We start from the raw sequence: 24,763 nt of genomic DNA, 5'->3' as shown, positions 1-24,763 counted from the left end.
GTTCGCTGTTATGTGTTGTCATAGGCGGATCAGGGGGATTGGCATTGGCACGTTCCCCCCTCCCCCAGACCCTTAAAAATATGCAAGATTTTTAATGCGGACCCATTATCATTGCGTTCGTTTTGTATTACGGGGTATACTTGTGCCCCCCCAGAACCAAATCCTTGATATGGTGTTGCTTGTGCCCTCCCCCCCCCTCCAGAAAGAAATCCTGGATCCGCCCATGTGTGTTGTTTTCATAGCATGCTTCCATTGTTCGATGTGTGTACCATCATTATACCGGCTCCGTTCATTTATCTAAATTCCTGTCATGTGACCATTAATTTCAAGTTCCAATCTTTCCACTTCTCTGGCTACTATCCTTCCCGAGCAACGCCGGGTGGTCTGCTAGTGTTGAATATAAATGATTTATTTTGATTGAATAGCTTGCTAATCTAAATCTATAAGGCCATATGGCCGTATTTTTAAACGAATCTCTTTCTCTTACTCTTCGCCGGAGTGGGGAGAGTTAGAGATGTATCTCCACCTACTATTCGCAGTCAAGAACGTTCCTACTACGAAAGCAATCTCTTCCTCTTCGAAGTAGTGAGTGTTGAGCTGCTCGCTGAAATTCTCATATCTACGTCACGCGTCCTTGACGTTTCGTGTGGCGTTTGCTGCCCACAGTTCATTGCGCGAAACAGAAACAGACAGAAAGATGGAGGACCGCCGTATGGTTCGGCTCACAAAGGAAGAGACGAAGTTGTTGGTTGACATCATTGTTAAGCATCAGGAGGTTTTGGAGAGCAAGAAGACGGATGCATTATCAAATGCGAAGAAGGCGAAAGCCTGGTTGGATGTGCAGGAAGAATTTAATTCTAATGAATTTGTGCGGAGGGTAAGTAACTTTGGAAGTATGATGGTTATGAATGTATTGTGCGATTGTAGGAAAGGTTCTGCATAACTCGTATAACTCTGTTTAGAAGAAGGACTTTTTTGAACGCTACTTAAGTTCCTGGATCATTCATTGGCTTCGGGGTTTAGAATCGGTTGATAAATCTTTGAAGTTTGTTTTCCATTCTTTGCTGGAATCCTCAAGTGCATTTTGGTAGTAGATTGCAAAAAACCTTTGTGATTATGTCGCTGTCAGAGATTCACTTGTAACGTATTTCCCTTCATTAGCAATGCAAGATGAAGTATGATTCACGCCATGCAATACAAATAAATGTTACTTTCCAACGCCGAAACCAAAAGCTTCACAACAATAATTCCATGTTATGGGCTGCTATTATGGATGGAATAGCATCATGCTATTCTTCGTTATTGCAACCGATGTTGCTATAATATAGCGTATTGCAACGCCTATGCTATTTGGTATTACGAACGGTTGCAATTCGTGTTTTTACTACACCGGAAGACGTAATTCTCAGAATAGCATAGGCCCGTTGCTATTTACTATTATGAACGGCGAATTGCAACCGGTAGGCTTGCTATAATATTACGCGGTCTTCGATGCCGAGCAATTCGGTATTGCAACCAGAAAACGTGCGCATTGCGATGTCGAATTGTTTTTCTGAGGTTAAAGTAACCTAATCAAGCATTGAAAAATGGAATAATAGCCAAAAATAAAATGATATCAGCTTTATTTTAATTAAATAATAGTAGCATAAGTGATGAATATTTAACTAGTTAAGTGATTTGGTTAGGAATTAACATTCGAGCTTAATATATGAAGCACAAGCTTGCTTCATCGACAGTACGAAAACAATAACAATTAATGCAAAGAATTACTATCATTAGCCCAAATTTTACGTGTTTTATTCATATTTACAATTCATAATTTTATTTCATCACTTGACTTGCTACTAAAAATATCCTCAATGTAGGCTATCAGGTCGATTCTTGAAAAATTTCAAGCTTGTGTTAACACACTAACTCGCCAAATATATTAATAGTTATAGCTTTCAATGAAAACCATATATTACCATAATAATACCATATACTTTGATCAGCCGTTCATTTCCTCAATTGGACAGTATATACAAATACATGCAACGAGTCGAAATTGTTTTCCCCACTATTCGCTGCCTTCTACAATTAAAACTAAAAATTTACTAAATTATAAACACGGGCAGTCGACTTGAATTACTTGCTTGAAAACAAAGGATTTCTCCGAACACCAATAAAGTTTCCGAACAAATATGATTCACCACAAACGTTTAATGGAATATCCATGCACTACATCATTAATGCAATATATATCATGTGGAATTGAATACAAATTGTTTCCTCTATAGACAAGTAAGTTATTCACACAATTAAGTTTCAGTTTATCGGCACAGTTCAGGTTCTATCAAAAATTTCAGTGAGCACATAATAAAATCAGCTGATACGAAAACAATGATAATTAACTGACACAACAGCACTTTCCACACGATTCACTATTGCTAGATTCACTTTTTCACAGCTGTTCCATCCATCCTCAAATTCACCATCACCTCCCTCTGCTTTTTCCAAATATGCAGCTGAAATATCGATACTATTCCATCATAATACATGAAAGCACAGCTGTGACGTTGCCACCTACTTCATTTCCTAAACAGAGAATGAACACTGAAATTAGGGAGTCATATAATATATAGATAACATTAGAAACGAAAGCTTCTAGTTCATACAGTAAAACGATATCGTCACGAGCAATACAATAAAAGTTGATACATATTAACTCTGATATGCAGCAAACAGACTTCGAAGCCTAACACATTTACGAAGAAAATCAAACATATTTAGCTTTCAATGATTATTTCGCATAGCATATATCTCACGGTAAAGGACCGATCGGATATAGGTAAATCATTGAATATTTATGTCCGATAAATCATCATTATAACAACGAAATTATGACCTAACCCACCTGTCTGAAGCCATTGGGAAATTATCACAACCACAACAAACAGCTGATTTCTTAAATGAGATTTTCAAAGCGTATTATATATTTCCAAGGTTTAATATAATTTTTAAATGTAAATAAAGCAATTATTTATAATTTCAAGTCAATATTCTGTAAAATACAGAAAAATATATAAAATATCTTCTCCCTCATTGGCTACATAAACTGTTCAGAAAGTTTTTCATACGGGAAGAGGCGGAGCTTCCAAATAGCTCGCGCAAGAAATAGCATGCTGCTATTCCGAACAAAATTATTACTACGCTTCATTCATAATACGGGGTCGTTGCTATAATGACCCGCAGAATAGCGTATGCTATTTTTTGCAACGCTTATCCATAATAGCAGCCATGGAATGCTATTGGAATTATTGTTGTGAGCTTTTGGTATCGGCGTGGTAGCGGTAATGATTACAACTACTCCACAATGGTGGCGGAATAGTTGTAATTGTTTTTTTCGTGGTAAAGTAAGTAATTTTTTTTATAAACGTAGCATTATAAATTGTGGCTGTAGTGATGGATATTGATTTTTAGTTTGTCCAGTAATTTATTTTGTGCCGTAAACCTCAATGTTACCGATAATTTCTCGCCCTTATAGCGCACCGCCAAGCAATTGAGGAAGAGTTGGGATAACCTGAAGATGAGAAAGAGAAAAGAGCTGGCTGATGAAAGGCAGGAGAGGATGAGGACTGGTGGCGGACCTATGCCGTCCACCAGTCGGGAAGATTTGCCCCCAGAGATGGAAGTAGCTATGCCGTCCATCTCCTACTCACCGTTGAATGCTGGGGATTGTGACGAGTTGCCGGTCCCTAGCGTTTCCACGGTGGGTAGGGTTGGGACCTCGGAGTGTTTGCTTCCTCTCAACGTTTCTGAGATATCAGGCAAGTTGATTGAAAATAAGGATTATGTATCTATCATTAACGAAGGGAATTCCATAGTGTCACACTGAGATTAACAACAATCAAAAAAGTATCACATATAACATCTGCCAGCCAAAAATTAGTAATGGTGTACAGTATCATGATTTTGCATGAAAGAATAACACTTCTTTAAAGAGAAATTTAACTGTATCGTACTAGCCTTTGTGTATTGTGTTCTTATTTTCCTGCGACTTATGGAAGTTGTTATTGGATATCAATATATAATTATAATGACTAAGGTTAAGTTGAGTTTCTTGACACCATTTCCAGGAATGTAATCGGATGTTTTTCATTAATCAATGGTATACTTTATGATATTTCCTCAGATTTTGAGGACAGACCGGCAGAGGAAGTATACACTCCGAGGATGCAAGGTGCAGGGACCTCTTCCAGTTCGAAAAGGGCACGATTTACCTGGGAAGCGGCCATTGAGAAGGAGATGGAAGCTAGGCTGGAGCACATGGCATCTTATAATGAAAAGGAGGATGCCATCCAGCGGATCCGGAAGAGAGAAGCAGAGATTGCATGCGCAATCAAGGAACAGGAGCTAGCCAACGCCAAGGCTGCTGGAAAGACCATCCAGATGGAGGAGGAATTCAAGAGGCGTATCTTAAGTATACAGCTTCAAACGGAGGAGGCGAAGCTGAAGCGTGTGGTACTTGTTATGATATATTACTATGCTGAAGATAAAACAAGTTTAGTAACAGCCAAATACATGAGTAGAATCTTAAATGTGAACATGAGGCAATAATCATTCCTATTGTGAGTTCATAATGCATCAGTGTTCATTTCAAACTTTTTAATACACCTCTTGATGAATAAAATTTCTGCAAATAGCTAACTTACAATAAGCATAGCATTCCCTTTAATTTCTAGGACATTTCATTGTTCTTTATCTTGTTGTTTGATGATGTGCTTGGAATAGTGATAAATGAAACATCTACAGCATGAAATAATATCTCTTCCAGTGGTAGACTGCTATTGGAGGGAATGCCTCCAGTTCTTCATGAACACATTTCTGTTTCCACTCATTCCATTTGCCCGTTATTGAACTTTTTTATTATCCCCCATTAAAAGATTAAATTCATTAAGGTATGAAGTACTTCCTTTAATTTGGTTTTATTTGAAATTCCACTGAAGTGTGTATTGACAGGAATTGACAATGAAGCTTAAGGCACTTTCTCATTGGTTCTTGAATAATGCATGTCACGGTCACACATCTTTTCTATTATTTGATTTCTCTATTTTATCTTAATAGCTTTTAATTATAGGACTGGCATGTCTTTATTTTTCAATAACTTTAAAATACTGGAAAATGAAAAGTTATTTCTTACTGGATTCATTACTTGGTTACTCATTATCCCTAATATGTGCGTTCTTTCACCTAGGTAAAGGTCTTTCTTGTTAAAATTCTCCATTATCTTGTTATCTGTAAAGTTATTTGCTTATGATTCTAATCCAATGGCTATTCAGGAAAGTACATTCATTCAAATCAGCCAATTTTAGGGATAATGAAAACAAAATATATGTATGTTAAGTTTGATGCATGTTTCAGTTTTCTGCAGAATTGGCATATTAGTTGTGGGAACTCAAACTTTCAAATGCATAGCCAACTTTTCAGTGTATGAAGTCTTGCAGTTATGAAACCCAGCATGATAACATTTAATCCATGCAATGCTTCCTTAAATGAATGATTGTAAATAAAAGCATGTGAATGACCATTGTATTTGCATATTGATATGAAGGTGTAATGCATGATTTGAGGGGCCAAATTACATCTGTATTGTTGTGTGGAGTTTGTATGCATCATATGCTTATATGCCAACTTCTTTGTAAGCTTTCAGATACGCCTCTATGAATTCCTCCTCTATCTTGGCGTTGGTTTGCTCCCTGTTCCTGCTTCTCTCTCCCGGACTGCTGGATGCGTCTGTGTCATTTAAGATGCCATTACTCCCGCCTGCTTCCATGCCTTCTCGTGGACCATTTCCCCTGGTGATGGTGCCCTTTTTGTAACTGGAAAGAGATCCTCTGCACCTGCATAGCTATTTCCATCCTGCTTGACTCCTGCCTTTCATTAGCCATATCCCAACTCTTCCTCATGTAATTCTGCACATCCAACCAGCAATTTTGCCTTCTTTGCATTTGATTTTGCATCGTCTTCTTGCTCTCAGAAATATGTTTTGTCTGTCAACCAACAACTTCGTCCTTCCTTTGTAATTTTTTTGTATTTATTTATTTTTAAATTTTAAATAAAGTTTAATTCAATTGAACATGGCTAATGTTATTTAGCTGCATTTCCCATTCCTTAAATTACTCTTTCTTTCAATCTGTTCAGGTAATTCGGTGACGTAGGTAAAAGCAATACGTAATGTAATAATTATATTTAATTTGATGCATTCCTTTCTCACCATGAGTGGTCACCATTAAAGGTGTAGTTTTGTGGTTAAAATAAAGCAGTTTTTGGATCACTTTAACATGTTGCTGAAGGTAACACAAACTATTCATTGGAAAAACTTTCGTTTAGCAAATTGAGTGAGTAATATTTATGTTGACATGTCAGTCATTAATGCATCATGGTTAACCATAGTGACTCTAGCATATAGTTGCTTTCATGTGAACGATCTCTCTCAATACCTCCCATGAATGAAAATAATTTAATGCTAATGAAATACTATGCTTACACAACTCCTCTCATTAGTAATTTCACTGCTGTGCAAGGCATTGCTGCCTTTGTAGGAGACTTTTGTTTAAGATTTCATTTGATATTCTATGTAGTTCATCACATCTGTCATCAATATGAAGGTTGATTGCGTGTAGCTCTCGATTCAATTCTCCAATGTAGTAGTGGTCCATTGCTGAAATCAAGTTCCTGCTTTACATTTTTTATTACCTTCTCCTTGTTGTAAGATATGTTAGCAGCATAGAATATGGAAAGTGACCTTGAATAACCCTCCCCTGTTGCTCTTCCCTTTGATCAGTCCTACCATCATACAGTCATGTTTCATGATGGGACTGACTACCTCTTCAGGTTTTAATGAAAAGTAATTTTGCTAAGGTTTTCTTTAAATGATGCTAATTTCAATACAGAATTGTTTAATTTTATTAATTTCCTAAAATTTAATTGTCGAAGCCCATTTTTTGTCATATTATCTGATTGCCTATTCATCGTTCATGATTATTTTTCCATGAAATTGTATTTCCTCACAAATATGAAATGGACAAATTGAAAGGGCATAACATGGTCCGATGGTCCATGGATGTGCCTGCTAGATAAATTTTAGTATGTATAATACATAAAACATTTAATTAATTTCCACGCAGATAGAGGCCTGAAATTAGGGTTATAGCTATGAGAAGTAATTATAGCTCTTTTCTTATGCTTCATTTTGCTATCCATATTCATGCATTGCAAGGAACATGCAAAACTTGTGGGAGCCTAGAGCAAAAAGGGAAATGAAGGAACTACATACATGGTTTTAAATCAGAATAACATAATTTATTTATTAAGATCCATTGCAATTGCACAATTCACTATGAAAGTACTAGATGGAAGACACGTGCATTTATGTTGGAAGAATACACAAAAGGGATTGGCAGAATCCCATTAATTCAGAAGTAGAATTCCTCAGCAACCGCGGTTTGCCTCATCCGGATATTTTCAAACCATAATTTGCCTCGAGATGAAGTTGCCAATTTCAGCATAAGATACTGCGCAATGCAAGCAGTCCTGGAGTTGTGGATTGCACTGCAACCATGCTCCCTACTCGGCGAATTGTACAGAGATGTTTTACCCAATAATAGAAATAATGGATATGTTTACAAATGACAAGTTGAAGCTCATGATGTAAAATTTTCCAAAAAAGATGGCATGCATAGACCAATGAGACAAATGATATCCTTGGAGTCAGTAAGTATCCTCTATACCTTAGGTCTGCTTCCTGGGACAAGGTGCCACGCCACATGAAGTTATTTACTTCACACAAGATTTTTGGGGTCGTGAAGTTCTTCTCATTGTGTTTATGCAGAATCAAATCCTATGCCACGTTCTGAGGTTCAAGAACATTGACCTATTTAAAAGAAAAATGACATTGTATGATTTCGTTAGAACATGCATACCTTACAATTTCAGGGCTACATATAATGAGTAATCTAAGTCAATAGTACATTGTTGTTAGATCTGAAGATTAACATGGTGAATTCTCAATGGAGTACACTGAATATAATCTTAAATCAAATCGAATCATATTTTATCAGTGAGCTTTCAAAATAAATGAAATTATGGAAGTTAAAATTGAAATCTTTCCAGCCATTGTCATACATATCTCCATTTCTGCATATCATTTCCTTCTTTGATATCACATAAAGTAAGCCAAATGGAGTTGAAATGGTAATTTTCATATCATATTAATTTTCCCAAAAATAATTACCTCTTCACCAAAATGCCTCTCTATGAATGCCGCCCGGATGGCATTTGGGCTACCGTGAACAGGTTGGAGTCTTTGTACAGGGACTTCCAACCTGGGCATAGCTGGCATACGATCAGGCATAGGATCATGATTCTGCATAGCCACATTGTGAAGAACTGCACAAGCCAAAATGACCTTCTGTGCAGTAAATAACTTCACGCGGAGCTTCATACTGAGGCATGGAAATCTACGTTTCCACACCCCAAATGTACGCTCCACGGTGCACCTTGTCCTAATGTGGGAGATGTTGTACCTGAAAGGTTAGTTTTCATAAAACACCATACTTAAGGCATTGAGGTGCTATAACTTTTGTCAAAATTACAACGTGAATCACAAATTCTCTCCTTATTTACCTCCTCTCAGAAGCAGACTCTGGTCTTAAAACTGGTATGAAAAGATATGGCAATAGAGGATACCCACTATCTCCGAGAAGGATGCCCTTCACCTCATTGGTCTCAAATTTCAGCTTAAGGCGACTATTGTGGAAAATTCTAGCATCATGAGCTGAACCTTGCCATCTGCAAACTATATCCATTATTTCCATATTTGGACCGGCAACGACCTAAGTTAAAATGAAATTATAAGATTCCACTTTAGCACTTGTTGACATAAAAACAATGAAATTGCATTCTAAATAGTAGTGCAGAAGAAACTTGAATAAATAGTAGTGTAACATCGAGAAATCTAACAACTTGGTGCAACATGATGACGATAAATTGGTAAATAAAATATACATACCTGCACATTTAGGGAAAACCACCCCTTCCGGTTTCTGTACAACTCGCCAAACTCCCCCCCCCCCCCCCCCCCCCGGACTCACAATCGGAACATGGGTGCAGTCGATACAACCCACCACTCCAGGAAATTGAGCTTTTCCGTAAAAAGATCTCTTGCATCGAGCAGTATCTTCATCTGAACTTGGCAACTTCATGTACCGAGGTAATACTGCCACCAGGTCATTACTGATGCTCTGTAATGATTACCAAATATTTGTCATGAAACACCTTATAACTCTCCCCCTACAAATGGAAAGTTTACGCTCATACAATTACCAAACTAAGGAGAAAGCATACCTTAATAATTTTGGACACCGTCCCCTGAGTAACCCCGGCCAGATCGCCGCAAACTAACTGCAAAAGGGATTTGAATATATATTACATGATCAACGCGACAAAAACACATTTATAAATATTAAGTAAAAGATACCACATACCTGGAATGACCCGGTGGCGTAAAACCTCAAGGCAATTAGCAGCTTCAAAATATCCGGAATCGGCAAACCACGGTTGCTTAAACGCTCACTCCTCACGTAAGGTAATAAGACGTCTGATACCGTTCTCTTTGAGAAGCGATACCTCTGGAGGAATTCCGCTTCTGAATAAAACTCAATGGGATTCTGCCTATCCCTTAGGTGCATTCTTCCAACATAAATATACGGCTCTTCCATCACGTACCTTGCAAATTCTGCGTCCATGTTGATGCAATGGTTGTTTACTTCATTGCTATTACAGACTTCACTTTTTCGTTCTTTTTATACGTTTCCTTATAACAGGCATATATGATGAAATAAATAAACATCAACAGGTTAAAGAAGCGACATTTTAACTACATTTTGATCGCATATTGCCACATGTGTCTAAAAAAAAAAGCCAAAATCCGGAGGTGATCAACGCATTCCGCCATGTTAGGCCTTGAAACCGTTCCTACAATTTAGGGTGCTTTCCAATCACCTTGCGCAGATCAGCTCACATCGCAACAGAACGGAACACACTAGCGCAAACTGAAACAGACGATTGGAACGCATCTGCACCGTTGTGTTTACAAATGGCGGACCGTTCGGCGGCAAAAGTTGAATGTTCAAATGACCTGATGCTTCTGACCTGACCTTCGAAACATAAATTATGAACACAATTGGTCGTCTATTTCATTTTGTATTTAATAAATGCATTAATAAGTGTCAATTGAAAGAAAATAATGGAATTATTGCTACTTAATAATCAAATATCGCCGTAGAGCTGCGCCTTGGTTCTCTATGTTGTTTTTTGCGCCTTAAACATTTCAGAGCTTCCGTTCACCTGACTTGCTTTCCAGCTGTTTAGTTACTAATAATTTACATCGACGTTTATTGATCACATCGACGAATCATTTCGTTTCCTTCAAGGAGATCGACGTATTCTTTCAACACATTAGAAGAGTAGTAGCTCACCTTGCCCCTTTGGTCAGTCTTCCTGCTTCAAATTATTGATATGTTTTATGTATTTGAATATGTAAATAACTTGGCATGAGCGCGTGCTTGTTTATTAGTATAAACTTTTTTTTAATATATCAGAAACTATCGGCAGTGTATTTCCGTCCTCCGTGATGGAGAACCAACTGGTTCTGGATTATGTGATGCAACCCATGTCGAGTAGCAGCAGCAGCAGTGACGATGAATGGGAAAACATGAGTAGTTCATGTAAGAATAGTAATTAATGATCTTTTATCGATAGCTGCATTATTTAGTAATCGGTTAGCGATCGGCCATTTCCTTATATCCTTGAGTTAATTATAAAAATGTGGATTTAACTGATGCGACCATTCTGAAAGCATTCAAATTCGAAAATTTTAATTTAAAGCTTCCGATGAGAATGAGGGGGAAGCTGACCACGATGCAATTTTCCCCTTGTTCGAGCTGCTTCTACGTGGCAGAAGAAAGGTGCGCGTCCACAATTTCCTTGCCACAGCACACGGCTACGATGATGAGCAGTTCCGTAGTCACTTTCGGCTGAGACGCATAACTGCATATCGTTTGATAGGTGAGCATCAAGACTGCAATTATTGTACGAAGAATATCAGAGCATATTATAGAGCCAAATTCAGTAGTATAAAATAATATTTTCTTCCTTCAGACGACCTTCAAGCAAGTGGATCAATTCCACACCATCCAGATGGCATGGCTAAAATTTCATCAGAGCTAAGTTTACTCCTGACCCTGTGGTATTTATCTAATACTGAGCCTCTGAGAACCATTGCAGATAGGTTCGATATTTCTATATCTTCTTCATTTAGAGTCATAAAACGTGTTGTGGACTGGCTCAACAGCATTATAAATGACCAAATCAAATGGCCACGAGGAAATCGAATCGCAGCAGTTGAGCAGGGTTTTGAGGACCTGAGGGGCATTCGTGGGTGTATAGGAGCAATTGATGGGACCCATATTGCTGTTAAAAAACCCCTGGAAAATGCCATGGATTACTGCAATAGGAAAAAATTTTTTTCTATAATTCTGCAGGGTATTGTGGATAACAACATGAGATTCACAAATGTAGTGTGTGGGGAGCCAGGATCACTCCATGACGCTAGAGTCCTCAGGAGGTCGGAGGTTTTCAGGTTTGCAGAGGAGGAAGTTGAGGAATTGTTTCCTGGCGATAAATTCATCATTGGAGATTCTGCCTACCCTTCCCTGCAATGGCTTGTGCCTCCCTTTAAGGATAATGGTGCTCTTTCTCCCCAACATTTAGAATTTAATTTTCTGCATTCTTCGACAAGAATGGTTGTCGAGAAAGCGTTTGGTCTCCTCAAAGGTCGCTTTCGACGTTTAAAATACTTAGAAATATCAAACATCCAGATGATGACCAAAATAGTTTTAAGCTGCTGTGTGCTGCATAACATATGCCTAGAGGAAGGGGAAGATGAGGATTTTATGATAGATGAGGAAGATGCAGGCATGAATATTGAGGGTCATGCTGATGGTCATGCTGAGGGGATTAATCCTTTGCAGGTGGATAGGAGGATGAACCTTTTCCGGCAAATGTTTCCTCAGTGATTGTGTTTTTGGATTTATTATTATTTTGTAAATTTGGATAGTTACGAATCACCTGGGCCAGATGGTATTCCACCAATATTTCTTCAGAATCACTGGCATTTTCACTCACCTTGCTCTTCAACCATTCATTAGATAATGGTCTTTTACCCTCTTACCGGAAATTCAGCCACATTACACCAATATTTAAGACTGGTGATAAAGCTGAAAACTCCGCTTTGCCGGTGGCAAGCCCGGGGCCTGTCTCTCAAGGGACAGAAAGGAGGAGTAACAACCTCATAAGAAAACCTGGGTCCATCTGGCCTGGATGGTAGCACCCTGTAAGGGCCCCTTGCCAGGGTTACTGTGAAGTCTTCAATGGCAGTGAAGGTGGAGAAGATGGACTTCAGTAAGGCTGTACTGGCGGAAGAGGCAACCCGACTGACATGGACATTGACAGCAGTTGGAAGAATGGTGAAGATAAAATCCATTTGATAAGGTCATCAATAAATTTTCTGATTTGAAAAATAAAATACATTATACATAGAATTAAAAAATATAAAACCCGGATTAAACAGAAAAACAACCAAAAGAGTAATATTTAATGGCAAGATATCACAAAAAATGGTTATGTAATATAAATAATTGTGCCTTCACTTGGGGATATGAATATCTCTCACCTTCTTTGGCTCCATTGGGGAAATAAAATAATACAACTGTGAAACAAAAAAAATAAAACTTGACTTTTCCAAATATAGCAACTTAATCATTGCTGTTAAGGCTCCCCTTTTTTGTGAGAAGGTTCTGCAGGAGCCTAATTTTTTCCCTCTCTACCTGCATCCTTTCCCTGTGCCTATCCCTCCTCTCATCTTCCTTTCTTTGCTCATTTAACCTTTTCTCCTCGACCATGGCCTCCCAAATTTCTAATTTTTTCTTTTTCAGTTCCATCCTCTCTCTTTGTATCATCATCAATTGTTCATTGATGACCTTCTGCCTGTCATCCTTCTCCTCGCATCTCTTCAAATGATGCAGCCACTGCTGTTCCAGCTGAGACCTTGTTCTTGCTGCTTTAGTCCCACTGCCATGGGGAGGTTTCTTTTTCATCACATCCACAACATTCGTCCTGGCTCTTTCACCTCCCTCTGCATTAGTGGAAAGCATTTCCTTAGTTAATGCGGAAGTTCCAGGCTCAACAGCAATGTGAGATGAGGGGAGCCTAGGCTCCAATGATGTGAGAGGAACATTTGTGGCCTTAGCAGAGCGGATGGGATTGGCCATCAGAGATGACCCTCCCACATATGAGGAGCATACATTATTCCTATGGCCAAATATCTCCTGAAATTGGTCAAAATACTTAAACCTCATGGGTGCTCTTCCAGAGGCATGAGGTCCCATATTGTCAACACATTTTTTATATCGGGCAAGTAAATTATTGAATTTGTTTCTCGCCTGTGATGCAGTTACCTTTCAAAAATAAAAACAAAAAGGAATGATTGACAGAATTCAACTAGAATTATTATTATTAATGAGTACAAAATGGAAAATTAGATAACCTTGTGGCCAAGGTCACTCATCTGCGCAGACAGATTTTCCCAAAATTTAGGCCTTTTCTTAACAGAATTAAGCTCATCTGATTTTGCTTCATATGCAGTAATTAATGCCAATACGGCAGGCTCTGGCCAATCAAATTCTGTAAAGTAAGGCATAATACACAAATGTTTTGGGCTATGATGCAAATAATTAGGATCAAAATTAGAGCAAAGAGTGTAACACCATTAACACCTACTATCTGTAACTTGACATTCCTGTGCCGTGTCTGCCTTTTCCCCTTCCACATGTGGAAGTGGAGTGAGTGCACTCACTTCTTCTTCAGGAAAGAATAAGATGTTAGTATTTTCTTCGAGGAAAATTTGTTTCCTTCCAAGGAAGCATCCGTGGGACAATAATTCCCCCATTTCTCCTGTGAGGCTGCAGTGCCGGCAGGTATACTTTACTTCGCATTTCTGGATTGAGATACATATACAACTTATTCACATCACGCAGGTAAAGCCGTAAAAAATGTTAGCACCGTATAATAAATCTGCCGCTTTTAAAGTAATTTTGCAGTACTGAATTACAATTAAGGGAATGCAAATATAACGTCACTTGAACATTGAAGGATACTTTGTATATAATTCGCTCAGCTTTAAGGATATCCATGTAAGTTAATGAAATAAATCAGCTTAGAATCTAAGCAATATAACAATTTCGTTTAGCTTACATTTTCCATTTCTAACTCTTTTGATGAGGCCAATTACTCGAGAAAATCTCCTCTTGCTGACGCCTTTTGTTCTATTGTTAGCAATGTTATGCTTCATTATTTAATTATGTTTGACGAAAAAAATATTATGCTTCCCAAATTACGAGGTTAATCTTATCTAATACATTAGACCAAATTATTGTTTATTATTCTCAAATGATCATCATATTTATGTTTGAGATGGTGGAATTCATTTTCCGTCAGCAAAATATCTTCCCGCCATCATAATTTTCGTCTGCTAGCGCAGACGAACAACGGTGCAGGATGTGTTTCCATCTGTTTAGCGCAGATGACGTCACAGGTGCGATTGGAACACGCTCTGAGCTAAACAGTTTCAAACAGATCAGCGCAGATACGTGATTGGAAAGCACCCTTAGTAGCATGGTCTGAGCCACAGAAATCTGTGGTCTGAGCCATGCTCAAATTAGTAGGGAGACAATCGGTATGCTTGTAGATAGAGTTGGTTCTACAAATGAAGAGGTACGTTTAAAAAACGCTTGGAGGTTGACTTCCCCCAAGTAACGCGTCATACGGGAAGAGTCGTTCCTATAGGAACGTCTTAAAATACGGCCCATAGTTTTATTCCTCCTTCAGGTTCGAAATCCAAAGTATGCGATCCAAATCTCCTAATAATGAATGTAGAATCAGGACTTTAAGATCAATGTAATCCTTACACCGTAAATGGATCATGGTAACTTAACGTTTGCTAATAGTTTTTATTGAAAAGCAAATTAACTACATTCGATAGTTTGCTTAGACACTATCGATATATCGATGGTTGGTTGTAGCATGCTGTGCGATTCACACCATGTGCTCAGTTGAAGTCAATTCTGTTTCGTGTGAACAAGAAGTTCTCATTGTATTTGTGTTTGATATTAAAATAACGTTACCACTATCTAGAAGGCAATAATTCCAACAGGTTATGGACCCAGTCTGCTTGATCACCGGAAATGTGCGGTCAGTTTTAGTGAGAGAACGTTATTTTTGTGAACTCCAATCGCAACTTTAGTTTTGGCGATTTGTTCTTCGGTTCTATGTTCCAAACGGACTATAAAATGGATTTCCGAGCCAATATTGAAAAACTGAAGGGTGCGGAAAATTGGAGTAGATGGAAACGGCAAATAGAATTATTCTTGAAGCATCACGAAGTGGCCGATGTAGTTCACGGACGAAGACATCCCGGTATGCTTGCCACGGCTGCTTCTGAAGGTGAAATTACTGCGCATAGACTTGCTGTGCGAGAGTATGAAAAAGCCGACTCTCTGGCACAAATTATACTCGTGAGTAGCATGGGTGATGCTGATGTTGAATTGACTGCGACATGTGCCACTGCTGAAGAAATTTGGAAGAAGCTGCAGTCAGTATATGAGCAAAGTTCGGGCCAAAGAGTGGATCGGTTGATGGAGAAATTTTTCTCGTCGGAGAAAAAGGAATCCGAAGACATCGCAGCGTACGTTGCTCGTCTCCAGAAGGACTTCACGGACCTGAATGACGAGCTGAAGCGATTGACGGATGCTGTGCTCCCTGAATTGCTCTTGATGAGCAGAATTATGTCGACTTTGCCCAGGGAATACTTTGAATTCAAAAGTGTGTGGGAGAGTATACCCATTCCTGATCGTTCTATCAATCTTCTGATTGAGAGACTTCGATTAATTGAGATGAGGCTTCCGGAAAAGGAAATAGACTCATCTGCTTTTGCTGTGAAAGCCGAATCGAAGAAAGGTAAAGAAGAGACTAGAAAATGTTTTAAATGCCATCAGCGTGGTCATCTAGCAAACAAGTGCCCTGAACAAGGTAAAAAGAGGAACAAACATTTTTCAGGCAAGGGTGCAAGTTTTTTATCTTTCTTAGTTGAGGGTAATAATGTGCCTAGAGAAGCATGGCTTGCAGACACTGGTGCCTCTCAGCATATGTCTAATAATAATTTCAACAGGTTATGCGCCCAGCACGCTTCCACTGCGCAAGTAAAGCAGCCTGCATATCTGAAGGACTATGTCATGGCAGCAGAGTCAACATCTCCATCATCTTTTAGTGAAGCGATAAATTCAGAAGATGGAGACTTGTGGAAGAGTGCCATGGAAGATGAGATGAACTCCTTGAAAGAGAATGAAGTGTGGACTCTAGTTGATTTGCCAAATGGAAAAAAGGTCATAAATAATCGGTGGGTTTTTCGTGTGAAAACCCATCCAGCCAATGGGGCAGTCCAGTGCTACAAAGCACGTTTGGTAGCGAAAGGTTATACTCAACGCCTAGGTATTGACTACGAAGAAACTTTTAGTCCAGTGGCAAGATTCGAGACTGTAAGATCGGTTCTTAGTGTGGCTGCTGAGGAAAGATTGAAGCTTCAACAATTTGATGTGAAAACAGCTTTTCTTTATGGAAAACTTAAAGAAGAAGTGTACATGCAGCAACCACAGAGGTATGAGGATGGTACAAACCGAGTTTGTCGCTTAAATCGAAGCATATATGGACTGAAACAGGCGCCTCGCTGCTGGAATAACAGACTGGTTGCATTTTTAGCAAAACAGGGGATGAAGAGGAGCTCTGCTGACCATTGTCTATTTGTGAGGAATAGGATGGACAAAAAACTGTTAATTGTAATCTATGTGGATGATGGGCTGATTGCTGGAACAGATGAAGGGGAAATGAGTGAGTTTTTAGAGCATCTAAAGATGGAGTTTAAAATCACTATGGGCCCTCTTAGTTCTTTCCTTGGGATGGGAATTCAGCAGCTAAGCAATGGTTCAATTTTTGTGAGCCAAGGTTCATACACGAAGAAGGTTCTGGAGCGGTTCCGGTTTGCTGATGCAAATGCTGTCTCGACACCCGCCGAACCTGGTGCCTCTGGTGGTGACGATGGCACTGAGGATCAACCCTTGGATGCCAGTATACCATATCGTGAGGCTGTAGGGAGCCTTATGTTCCTAATGGTGGCTACACGCCCTGATATAGCCTATGCCGTGAGTATTGTCTCCCAATCCCTTGAGAGCCCCTCAAACAAAGACTGGAAAAATGTGATAAGATTATTCAGGTATTTGCGTGGCACAGCTGACTATGGATTGTTGTATAAAGTTGATTCCCCAGAGCAAGTGTTGCATGGATTCAGTGATGCAGACTATGCTGGTGATATAAAAACTAGACATTCACGGACTGGGGTGGTTTGTATGTACTCAGGGGGTGCCATTTCTTGGTTTAGTCAAAAGCAAAGAAGTGTTGTATTATCCACCACTGAGGCTGAGTATGTGGCAGCAAGTGAAGCAGCTAAAGAACTGGTATGGTTGAAAAGATTATTTTCTGAAGTGACATGTTTAAAAGACTCACCAAAGTTACTAGTTGATAACATGAGCGCTGTAAAACTTGCAAATAACCCAGAGTTTCATAAGAGATCAAAACATATAGATGTTAAATACCATTTTGTACGGGAAAAGTGCAGTGATGGAACATTGAACATTGGACATGTCGAGGGTTTAAAACAAGTGGCTGACATTCTCACTAAGCCATTGGCAGGGCCACGATTTAAGACTTTGTGTGAAATGCTGGGTCTAGTTGATGCAATAAATTTAACTTGTGTGTAGTTAGTTTGAGAGGAAGTATTGAAAAGCAAATTAACTACATTCGATAGTTTGCTTAGACACTATCGATATATCGATGGTTGGTTGTAGCATGCTGTGCGATTCACACCATGTGCTCAGTTGAAGTCAATTCTGTTTCGTGTGAACAAGAAGTTCTCATTGTATTTGTGTTTGATATTAAAATAACGTTACCACTATCTAGAAGGCAATAATTTCAACAGTTTTAATTTTGGCATAATTTATGCTCGTGGAGACTCGAGCTGCGCGACCTTGTGCTGTCGCGGAGTGAATTTATCGGGAAGTATGAGATACTTCCATTTCATGCAGGATATAAAGATTGACAATATTCCACATCAGTGGCGCCGACTCCATGGGACCTGAGGGGGCTCGAACCCCCTCAAAATTAAATTCGTCATGGGTGTGAGGAAAAAATGTGTCTGGCTTGTCGATTTTTCCCAGAGTGCCCAGATGTCGAGATTAGAGTTGTCAGGGTTCTAATTTTGTTCATATGACTCCTCTAAAATGCTTAAAAAACTTAAAACTCAATACTTCTAAAATTTCCCGGGGCAAGATTCCCGGTTTGGCCCCCCTCAATATTTTTTGTAAGTCGGCATCCCTGTTCCACATCTATAGAAAGTAGAGATAAAATATGTAAGTCATTATGAAGTTAAACTCAAGAATGCCACTTGCTGAAGATATGCATGCAAAAGGCGTATCCTACAATTAACAATATTACTAACGAAGTGAAAAACGAAGGCATATCAGTAAGGGGTACAAGCTTCACACTTACTTACACACACTCACTTCACTTCAACTTAGCAATAAGTTTTCATTTAACAGTCATCTACATAGACAAAGAAAGGTACGCAGGTGAATTAGTTGAGGTTAGAGCGATAACGAGCAGAATTTCTTCACCTAAATTTCTTAATATCGTACTTAGAATAATGATTCAAAGACGAGTTCTATGCTTACATAAGGCGGGATACATTTTACCACTAGAAGATAATTGATTCAATCGAAACTCATTAATTATTATAGTAGCGCGTGGAAAGTAGGTGCTTTACATAGTAAGACCTTGTTGCAGCCTTGGAGAGAATTGAATGGGCCACAGAAGTGCGGACAAATCCATTAAATCAGTAATCCTCAAATATGCCAGTAGGTACGTGATATTTAGAGGCGAGACGAACGGTAGAGAGATTATGAAGCTTAATTATGGGGCATTATGTTTCCATACGCCTTATCGGTAGAATAAATGCTTTCATCAGCAGCAAAGACGCAAGCAATTCGCGGGCGCATTATTTCGATGTTGGAGTGATTCGGAATACAAGTTCTTCCCTTAACTTTTTTAAATATTGAACCTAGAATCATGATAAAAAGATAAATCTAATTCTAATACCATGGGGGAAACGGTAAAAGTTTTGGAATCATTGTTGCGCGCGTGGGCAAGGTATCGGCACGGCGACCTTGCAGCTATCGCGGGGAATATTTGATAGGTCGTATATGTGGCACGTAATACTCTCGTTATACATACACGCATTAACGCATAGAATAAATAGAGAACCATGAAATACAGGGGGTACGTGAAAATCTAATTTTGTTGGCTGTTAAAGATGTGTGTATTTAATGTATTTTTAAGTTCCGAGGAACTTTCTTTCTTTTCTAAACCGTCAAGACAATGAACTGAAAATTATCGCTTAATCTTGGAGCTTTGCATTACGCAGTGTAAAGTGCTATGTTGCCAATGACTCAATTGGTTCCAAGGGTATTCCTGTGATTCCACCTTAATAAATATAATTTTAACTATAAAAATAAATAATTTTTACGGCCCCTGAAGCTGCAGTATGATAATTAATCACATGCGTAAACATTGTGATTCAGGCTTTAAGACGGACTATTCGCCAGTGTTCAACTACATCTCAATAGTCAAATAACACTTCTATCAAATTCGTTACCTCGAAATGTTTAATATATACATTCGTAACCAAAACAAAAAATTGCAATAAAATTTAAATAATAACTTGTAATAAAAAATCCACAGAGTAATATTTCAGTTCCAAAAACAAAGTTAAGGAAATTGCGTACCGGCTCTGCAAAGTTTGCCATGACGTCACTGCTATTCACCAACTTTAATATCTGATACAAATACTATGAAGTTCAATGTAGAACATTGGCTCAAAGGCAACCGTAATGACCTCTGGGAGAAAATATATTATCGTGAAATTTTGAGCTAAGACCAAGGAAATTTTTTGGGAAGATAATATCGTCATGTGAACGGCTTGAATAGCATACGAAAAGTTCATTCATTCCAAATGATTTGATTACATAAAAAATTCGAGCTCTTAAGGATTTGAGTTGGAATAAGTAGATCGAATAAAAAATAGGGCTTTGAACGATCGGATTAATAACGGATTTTAATTGGACATTGAATGCAAAGGCCATATTCCAATCTTCATGGTCATAAAATTTGGTTTATTTCTCCCATCCTTACGTCATATTCTTTCATTTTCATTTATTAATAATCTTTTAATATCATAATAATAAGTTTCGTATTAAAACAAAGATAAAAATTCGCACAGTAATTGTTGTATGTTGTTTTTAATCTCAAATATGAGGAGATCATTTGCCTGTCACACCCTTGTTCCCCACCCAGAAAAAAAGTCCTGGACCCTCCCTTGCTCTTATAATTTAGTTAACTCGAATAATGTTAAGCGTGTGACACAATGTAAAGATAGAAATATCTGCAAGTTGAAGACCAAGAAAAGACTATAATCTTTGAATGACTCGAAAATTCCCGGCACCACTCCATTTTTAATGGTTCTTCAAGGGGGAGAGAGAGAGGAGATAATTACAAAATTTGACACGCACATATTTACTCTATCGCCATTAAGGTCAAAACAAAGTGAAATGAGGAAAAAAACATTCCTGGGTGTTTCCGAGTATTTTATTGAGGTCGCAGAACTGCGCCTCCACAGTGAGGGGTTACCAAGACAGTGAACTGCACATATTGGTTGTTGATTAGCGTTGGTTACATTTTTATATCTTCATCAGGACTTTTTTTTCAATGCATATGATTTTTAATAATTTAATTTTAATCGAATTGATAAATATGAATTAATTAATGATTTTTTCAATAAACAACTCATATATTAATTGTAAAAAAGCCCTGATTAAGGTAAAAAAACGGGCAAAAAGTTGGCATATTTATTCTAAATACTCATCATTCTCATAAAAATTGAGGTCAAGAGAAAGAAAAAACTCAATTTATATCGGTAGTATCAATAGCACGTTAATCGAGATAGGAATAAAACTTTTCAGGTTCAAAAAATACTTGCTTAGGGTTCATAGCGGAATAAATAAGATCGGGACATCGACAGGGGTCTACTGAGGCTAGGCACAAAGATAAAGTATTTAGGAAGTAATAGGAACCATCATAAATGATAAATGAAAATAAGATTACCAATCACTCACAGGTGCTGCAACCATTTTGGCTCGCTAAATTATTTACCACGAGAACGAAATTCATCAATTACACAACAAGAAACATATACAAATGAACATATCAGGCTAGGCAAAGTACTTAACTAAGGTTAACTGGGATAAACACGATTGGTACATTGGCAGAATATAATGAAGCTAAGTATACAGAATTATTTATGGAGTAATTGGGATAAATGTGCACGAAAAAATGAAAATAGAAGTTCACTTTCAAAATAGTTTGAAAGAAATGTGACACAAAGTCAAAGGGTAGTAAAGGGAAAAGCCAAAAACAATAATAAATCTTTTATGCATGCACTCGCACATATAATTGAATGTACATAAATCACTTCCAGCAGCTCATGGTACGTAAAGAACGCGACGCTCCAGTTACCGGAACTATTTTGAAGTTTTCCATGGGGAATAGCATCTAACAGCAGTTGCAACGAACGATATCATCATGAAATTTCGAGGGGGTAAGATGTCAACAGTCAATGAATAAGACTGATCGAAAGGCAGCGATGAGCCCTCTTAATACCCCACTTTAGCCGACTACGTGGTCATAAAATGGCTATTTTATTTACTCCAACTGCTGGCTTTAGTTCAAACAATTTGTTTTTAGTATTATTAGGGGGTTAAATGTTCAGTGAATACTCTGAAAATGTATACTGCCCTATTAGAACCCCTTTCCAAATGATCCTCTCTCGCTAAAAATGTGGCTAGCCCCCAGTTCAATATCATAATCAGATGAAATATCTTCACCATCGGTAAAATGGAAATATTAACGCTGGATTCAATTTTATAAGCAATACTTCCCCAAATGAAATGTAAGTGTGTGCACCCGGAAATGAAAAATACGGATATCTTTAGCAAAAAAATTCAATTCAAGGAAATGAAATTTTACCCAGTCTTCTACGAACACAGGAATGAAATGAGAAGTTAATAAAAATTTTACGGCTGGCAGATATGATCGATGACTCTTTCACTAACCTTGAAAAATCGAGCTAAAACAAAGAGGGTGAATCAACTCTCATTGGCTTGATTTCAAAAGTGAAATTTATCTATCTCCATCGCCATTTTACTGCCATGTTTTCCTTCCCAAGGAACCATGAGCTTGAATTGAAAGAAACATGAAAACAATTTTAAACGTCTTAAGCCCGTTTTACACGGTGCGCCGCGGCGCACGTAATTGCGCAGGTTAGAACTGCATAAAATTCTCATTATGGCGTGCAACACACCAACGAAATTAGAACAGGGGCTATTTTGCCATCTCACGTCCAAGCATGCGTTCTCGTAATTCACCTCTTTAAGCGACGCTATTTCGACGGCGCCTTTGTACACACGTCAGATTGTGCAATTATGCGCCCCGTGTAAAACAGCCTTCACAATGTATAATTTCGCTACTTAACAAAAGACTTCACGCTCACAGCTACAGTGATAATTCTTCAAAATCTCTCAAAATTAACAACGCTATTGGTTTTTCTTCCTTGAAAAGGTACAAGCAGTAGTATCAGTAAAAATTCAAATTATATGGAGTTATTTTTCATCAAGACAAAATATCGGACCTAGGAAAGAATTCATATTGAATGCGATGGCTAGATTTGCCTAAAACAGTTCAAAAATACTTTTCATATAACGATTAGTTAGCTTAAAATAAATCTAAACGTAAATTAAATGATAGCCTGCGAGATTACTGGCATAACTCAGGATTAAGTGAGCAGTACCATGGGGATTTAGAAATCGACTAAACTAGAAAAATAAGGCTGGACTATAGAATACAATTAGAGAATAACTTATACAACGCACTAAAAGACAAAATAGCAATAAAACAAATGTACTCAAGGAGAAAAGTGAGCTACTAGAAACACATGGCAACAGCAACCGCGATAGTAAGTCTTGAGTATTAACGTGCGACTAGCATCAATAGGGTAGTTTCCTTCATCAAAGAAAACGAAACGCATTGATTGCGCTTCGTTACCCACCATTAGTGTATTCATAATATACAAATTATTTTGTTTAAGAAATACCGGTTTAGACAAATGGCAAGGGTCAATTTTATCCTCATTTGAAAAAGGCCAGATTGGCGCCCATGCGATGCCACTCCACGTGACGTCAAAGGGACCTAGTTTCTATACGAGTAGATAGGAGTTTTAAATCGTCTGAGATTACCAATGCATGCATGAGGCACAGAGCTCAGGGAAACATGTCTTAATAATCACCTATTAAAACTGCCTAGGGTCGGAAAGTTTCCTTCGTTTGATAAGGTATTAATAATCCTTATTTAATCCAAGCGCTACCTGCTAGCAGGGTACTCTGCTACCTGCTAGCAGCCAGCATCGCAGCGGCGCACAATATCCTCGCCCCAAGGTCACCTCACACCGGTAGCTTCATACTTAGCCGTCGCGTTTTCTCGCGCTTGAAAATTTTCACTTTTCATTTAATCGCGAAAAATAGATATCGTCATTTAAAAATCTAAAAGCGTGAAGTGCATACTCCAGGAGTAATAATCTTTCGATTTAGTCAATAAAAATTATAGGGAACCACCCTATTCTCTAGCAAGAAGCGACCGATAGGGGTCACGAAACTTCGGGGTTCCTGAAAAAGCAAACGATAAGACCAGAGAAAGTTAATTATAATTTTCGCAATCGTATAATGCTGCAACACTTTATTTATGCATGTAATTTTGCATGGCTCTACATCTACGTAAACCCCGCAAACCGCCTCGATGGACTGGGGCGAAGGAGGGGAGAAAAGACGCAAGGACACGTTACCTATTATGAGGAAATAAATTCACGTGCGCTTTGTGAGAGAATTGACTACTGGAGTACGACCTAGCATTTATCAGCCCTTCGTTGTTCGGGGGAAAAACGATTTCCCATTCTTATCCGTTCGGCAAAAAATTCCTGTGATATTATCGTTTTGCCGGACCTGAAAATTTAGTGCGGTTTAATATGCTATTCTCTGGCTCGCTCTGAAAGCTTTCTGTTACAAACTGCTCAAGACATGTAAGCCTAGCACGTAGCCTCCGAGTATACGGTGGCTCCCGCTCCAATTCGTGTAAAAGCTACGTAACTCTGTTGGCTCGCAACAGTTTTTGATTAATCGCGTCTTTTCCTTTTGTATTTTTTTAGTTCATGTATCGCAGCTTTCTGCGCCGAACCCAAACGTTCATTGCGTATTCAAGGCGCGACCTGACGTTTGCGAAGTTGTACAGTAGAACCTCGTTTACCTGGATTAACTTGGACAGGGCATGGTCCGGGTAAGTGAAAATCCGTATATACCGGAAGCAAGAGAAGCATTAATAAAAACAATAAGTACTGCACTGT

At 38.5% G+C, this 24,763-nt stretch overlaps 4 protein-coding genes across 5 annotated transcripts; 2 read left to right on the top strand and 2 right to left on the bottom strand.

Annotated features, from left to right (window-relative positions):
* The first annotated feature begins 439 nt into the window (after positions 1 to 439).
* LOC124169476 lies at positions 440 to 6,108 on the top strand. 2 transcript variants are annotated; one of them, XM_046548093.1, is made up of 4 exons: positions 441 to 877; positions 3,524 to 3,806; positions 4,172 to 4,500; positions 5,683 to 6,107. In XM_046548093.1, the coding sequence occupies exons 1-4, from the start codon at positions 698 to 700 to the stop codon at positions 5,701 to 5,703; spliced, it is 813 nt and encodes a 270-aa protein (XP_046404049.1). In that variant the 5' UTR covers positions 441 to 697; the 3' UTR covers positions 5,704 to 6,107. The 2 variants fall into 2 exon arrangements, with proteins under 2 accessions (XP_046404048.1, XP_046404049.1); XM_046548092.1 differs by having other exon boundaries at positions 440 to 877; positions 4,172 to 6,108.
* A 1,208-nt stretch (positions 6,109 to 7,316) lies between these two features.
* LOC124169700 (putative nuclease HARBI1) lies at positions 7,317 to 9,103 on the bottom strand. The gene is made up of 4 exons (XM_046548385.1): positions 9,050 to 9,103; positions 8,665 to 8,873; positions 8,273 to 8,564; positions 7,317 to 7,912 (listed from the first exon to the last, which is right to left on the bottom strand). Exons 2-4 carry the CDS (start codon positions 8,853 to 8,855, stop codon positions 7,880 to 7,882), a joined length of 516 nt encoding a protein of 171 aa, XP_046404341.1. The 5' UTR covers positions 8,856 to 8,873; positions 9,050 to 9,103; the 3' UTR covers positions 7,317 to 7,879.
* A 1,569-nt stretch (positions 9,104 to 10,672) lies between these two features.
* On the top strand, positions 10,673 to 12,116 carry LOC124168663 (protein ANTAGONIST OF LIKE HETEROCHROMATIN PROTEIN 1-like). The gene is made up of 3 exons (XM_046546927.1): positions 10,673 to 10,766; positions 10,927 to 11,106; positions 11,200 to 12,116. The coding sequence occupies exons 1-3, from the start codon at positions 10,673 to 10,675 to the stop codon at positions 12,114 to 12,116; spliced, it is 1,191 nt and encodes a 396-aa protein (XP_046402883.1).
* A 25-nt stretch (positions 12,117 to 12,141) lies between these two features.
* LOC124169462 lies at positions 12,142 to 14,239 on the bottom strand. The gene is made up of 3 exons (XM_046548077.1): positions 13,879 to 14,239; positions 13,646 to 13,782; positions 12,142 to 13,556 (listed from the first exon to the last, which is right to left on the bottom strand). The coding sequence occupies exons 1-3, from the start codon at positions 14,045 to 14,047 to the stop codon at positions 12,855 to 12,857; spliced, it is 1,008 nt and encodes a 335-aa protein (XP_046404033.1). The 5' UTR covers positions 14,048 to 14,239; the 3' UTR covers positions 12,142 to 12,854.
* Positions 14,240 to 24,763: the final 10,524 nt, after the last annotated feature.

Source organism: Ischnura elegans, chromosome 12 (genome assembly GCF_921293095.1).
Source record: "Ischnura elegans chromosome 12, ioIscEleg1.1, whole genome shotgun sequence".
NCBI classification, from domain to species: domain Eukaryota; kingdom Metazoa; phylum Arthropoda; class Insecta; order Odonata; family Coenagrionidae; genus Ischnura; species Ischnura elegans.
Note: the sequence above shows the minus strand (reverse complement) of the source record. Positions and strands in the feature narration are given on the sequence as shown.